This window comes from Cyprinodon variegatus, unplaced genomic scaffold, assembly GCF_000732505.1.
Source record: "Cyprinodon variegatus isolate N-32 unplaced genomic scaffold, C_variegatus-1.0 Scaffold77, whole genome shotgun sequence".
NCBI classification, from domain to species: domain Eukaryota; kingdom Metazoa; phylum Chordata; class Actinopteri; order Cyprinodontiformes; family Cyprinodontidae; genus Cyprinodon; species Cyprinodon variegatus.
In genome coordinates, this window is record NW_015150530.1 from 717,218 (window position 1) to 720,923 (window position 3,706).

At 36.7% G+C, this 3,706-nt stretch overlaps 1 protein-coding gene across 1 annotated transcript in view; it reads right to left on the bottom strand.

Moving 5' to 3' along the window:
- LOC107083555 (stress-associated endoplasmic reticulum protein 2) overlaps positions 1-3,338 on the bottom strand; it is a 12,549-nt gene extending 9,211 nt beyond the window's left edge. The window contains exon 1 of the mRNA XM_015372874.1: positions 3,158-3,338. Within this exon, the coding sequence (XP_015228360.1) occupies positions 3,158-3,241 (84 nt within the window). The 5' untranslated portion in view covers positions 3,242-3,338. The remainder of the gene's footprint in view (positions 1-3,157) is intronic.
- Positions 3,339-3,706: the final 368 nt, after the last annotated feature.

Here is a 3,706-nt window from a genome sequence, read left to right on the forward strand (position 1 = left end):
ATGGATGGATGGATGGATGGATGGATGGATGGATGGATGGATGGAAAGCGTACATCCACATCACTAAAAGAACCTTCACCTGAGGGAAATTAGCATTCTGCTACGGCTTAGCAATAATCCATGTCCTTAATCTGTCACCTGAAAAATGCTGTGTACAAAAGCTGCTCTAATAATCTGGTAAAATTGAATTGAAGGAAGCTGCAAGAAAAGAGTCAAGCAGGATGCTGACTGGCTCCTAATGAAAAATGCTGATTGCTGATGCTGAAAAAGAAAAAAAGGTGCTTGGAGGAAGAGATTATCTCAGCATTTTCATTTCCAATATTTAATCCTCTCACAAACTGGTGATTTTTGTGGTGTATGTTTTGCCACAAAAAAAAGTTTGTATTCATCTTATATCCACTATGTTAAGACAAGTAAAAGAAAATAAAAGGCAAACAATTTAAAAAGTAGTTCACACATTGTAGGTTACTGGTTAGTAGATTATAAATACTGACAAAAACAGTGACACATAATTTGTCCTACATTATCTAATATTATAGAAATATATTTAGTCATTTGATCTGTATCATTAAACATTATTAGTAAAGGTGGCCAACAAAAAAATATTCACATAAAAATTATGATTCCCAGTTAATGTGGTTCTGAATTTTAATATAAATGTCCTAAAATGTATTTGAATTTGAGAAAAACCAAAAGACTTTCCTGGCTGTTGGACTCTATTTTGTTATTATGTGAGCTGTCCTAATGTAACATGCAGCTGGTTCTTTACCATAAGCATGCGCTGAAATGATCTAAATAGAGTGGAAACTACCAAAACAGGGGGTAAGGGTGATTTAACAAGCCCTGTCTTCATTGAAGCCAAAGGTGTGCCTCTTTCTGGTTCCTATGAAATATCCAGGAAAGGCTCAACAATGTGCAAGGTTTATTTTAAATAAGTATGTTGAGACCAACGCAAATGCACATTAAAGCCATCACCTAGAGTTAAAAAAAACTGCACAGCAGATTAATGCACACTGGAGTGGAGTGGACCAAACTAAGAAATACCATCAGGCAATAACAACCAGATCTATCACCTGCTTCATTACCAGAGCCTAACAACCTTATAACTTTAACAGTTACAATAATATATCTACTGATGTTTTGGGTTTATTTAATAAAACACAGTTGCTGCCATTTTTATTTTTTTTTTTTTTACAAATATCTGTAAAAAAAAAAAGTTAAAGTGTAATAATCTTCAGCTGACAATTTGTTTATAATTTGTATAGGTACTATTAAACTAAATGTTTGGCTTGTTTAACATTTGTTTGAAAGTCGTAGGGAAATCATATTTAAATGTTGAATCATTCTGGCTTAAACATGTATATAAATGTACTCTTTATTAGACGATATTAACCCAAATTTTAGAAAATTTCTATTTAAAAAAAAAAATCCTGTCTTAAAATCTGTGTTTTTTTTCTCGTTATCTTATGCAGTTAGTAATATGTCAGCTTGAACACCTAAATTCGGCCAATCTTATATTAACGGTCATCCGTCAATCTAATTTTTTCGGTCATAGCATCTTAATTCATATGTCGCAGCTAACATACACAAAGGTTGAAATAAGAAATCAGAATCATTTCTTTTCCCATTGAGTTGCCTCCCAGTGTTCACAGGGATGGACGTCTTCAGCAGGCGTAGAGCTAACAGAACTGGCAGCGTTGCGAGGCAAGGGCTCAAACATGTACGGCTGNATGGATGGATGGATGGATGGATGGATGGATGGATGGATGGATAGCATACATCCACATAACTAAAAGAACCTTCACCTGAGGGAAATTAGCATTCTGCTACGGCTTAGCAATAATCCATGTCCTTAATCTGTCACCTGAAAAATGCTGTGTACAAAAGCTGCGCTAATAATCTGGTAAAGTTGAAGAACGCTGCAAGAAAAGAGTCGAGCAGGATGCTGACTGACTCCTAATGAAAAATGCTGATGCTGAAAAAAAAGGCTTGGATGAAGTGATTATTCCAGCATTTTCATTTCCAACAACATTCTCTGCTTTAGCACAGCTGATTCTGATGATTGCACTTCAGCAAAAGTCTGTTAATCAACTATCAATGTAAATCAGCTGTGCTGGAGCAGCTCTAAAACCTGCAGGACTGCGGCCCTCGAGGACCGACTTTGGGGATGCCTGCTTTAAAGCATCACTATATGGTCAATTTACCGATTTAATGCGTAATTTAAAAAAAATTTCAGAAGTTGAGAGGGCTGCGGCAACCAGCGGACCGCCGAGGCTAACCGCAGCCAGGGCTAACCACACCCGTCTCTGCATAACCGTGTGTGAAGGACCTCTGGCTACAATGGCGATTTTTTTGTTTTATTTGGCAAAATGTTCATTTGATTTGTGTTTATCTGACTGTGTTCATCATTATTCCTCCACTAAAAGAAAAAATTAATAATTTATTTTTATCTAGAGACTATTAATTGACCCATATCTATGCTGCATGCTCCCGTTCTCCCCAAGTCCATACTTTTCTATGTTCTTCTCAGGAATATACTTGGCAAGAACACAAGTCCGTACTAATGTTCTAGTTATTTGAGAAACGGCCAGAGTTACTTCTGCCACAACAATCCCCCTTGTTAAATGACCAGTCACATTCAGTTTATTCACTCGTGTAAAGTCAGGCACTACTCGGGAGAATTCGGAAACAACAGTTAGAACGGCTGCTTCCCTTCAACCTTAAAAAAAGGCAATAAATCCTACTAAAATCCTTCCAAAACATATTTGGTTGCTAGTTTTATTTTCAAAACATTTGTTTACAGAGAAATAGGAATTTTCTCCTGCAAAGATGACAAAAAAAGTTCAATAATGGGCCACAGCGTTCTGTTTGATTTTTACGCAGAATAAAATAACCTAAAAATGAAGGCATACATTTCTCAGCCCCAGGACCTCAGAACCTTAGGTGTGCCCCTGCTTTGCAGCACCATGTTCTCATTCATCATTTGGTATTAGTTTATTATAAGAAATAAAATTAATAAGCAATATTAGTATTTAAATGAACATAGATCTACCTGTGGTATAATTACCAGAGTGATAACCCGCTCATACCGGGCTGAACGTCCCTATCTGGGCTAATCATGTCCTGTTGGCATCTGGCTGTCACTCTAACGGCTCACCAGCGTCTTGGCTACGTTTCCTCTCTGCGTGATGTTCTTGCTGTGTTTCTCGTTGGCCATCCGGATCCTCTGTTTGGCCACCATCTTCCACAACCAGGGCGGTAATTCACTCTGTTTAGCCTGTTATTTTTCCTCTGATGCTGCAGGCTGACCACAGCACCGCCGCGTCAAGCTAGCATGGCCCAGTTGCTAGGAAACCAGAAACTCCCAATGTAACCTTCAAAATAAGAGCATACGTTATCTTTAAAACAAAAAAAGTCAAATCATGTCAAGAACATTAAAATGAACTAGTAAATTAATCTATTATGTCGAAAGGGTCTTTTCTTATTCAACATAAATTAAGAGTAATGATATCATCAGAAATGTTATAAATGAGGTGCGGAAGAGGATTAGGGCCACTGAAAAAAGAAAAAAAAAGTTAACTGATTTTAAATTTTATTTTAGTTTAATATGAGAAAAAAAAAAAATCAGAATTCTGACCTTAATCTGAGAATTCTGACTTTAATCTCAGAATTCTGACTTTAATGTCAGAAGAAAAAAGTCAGAATT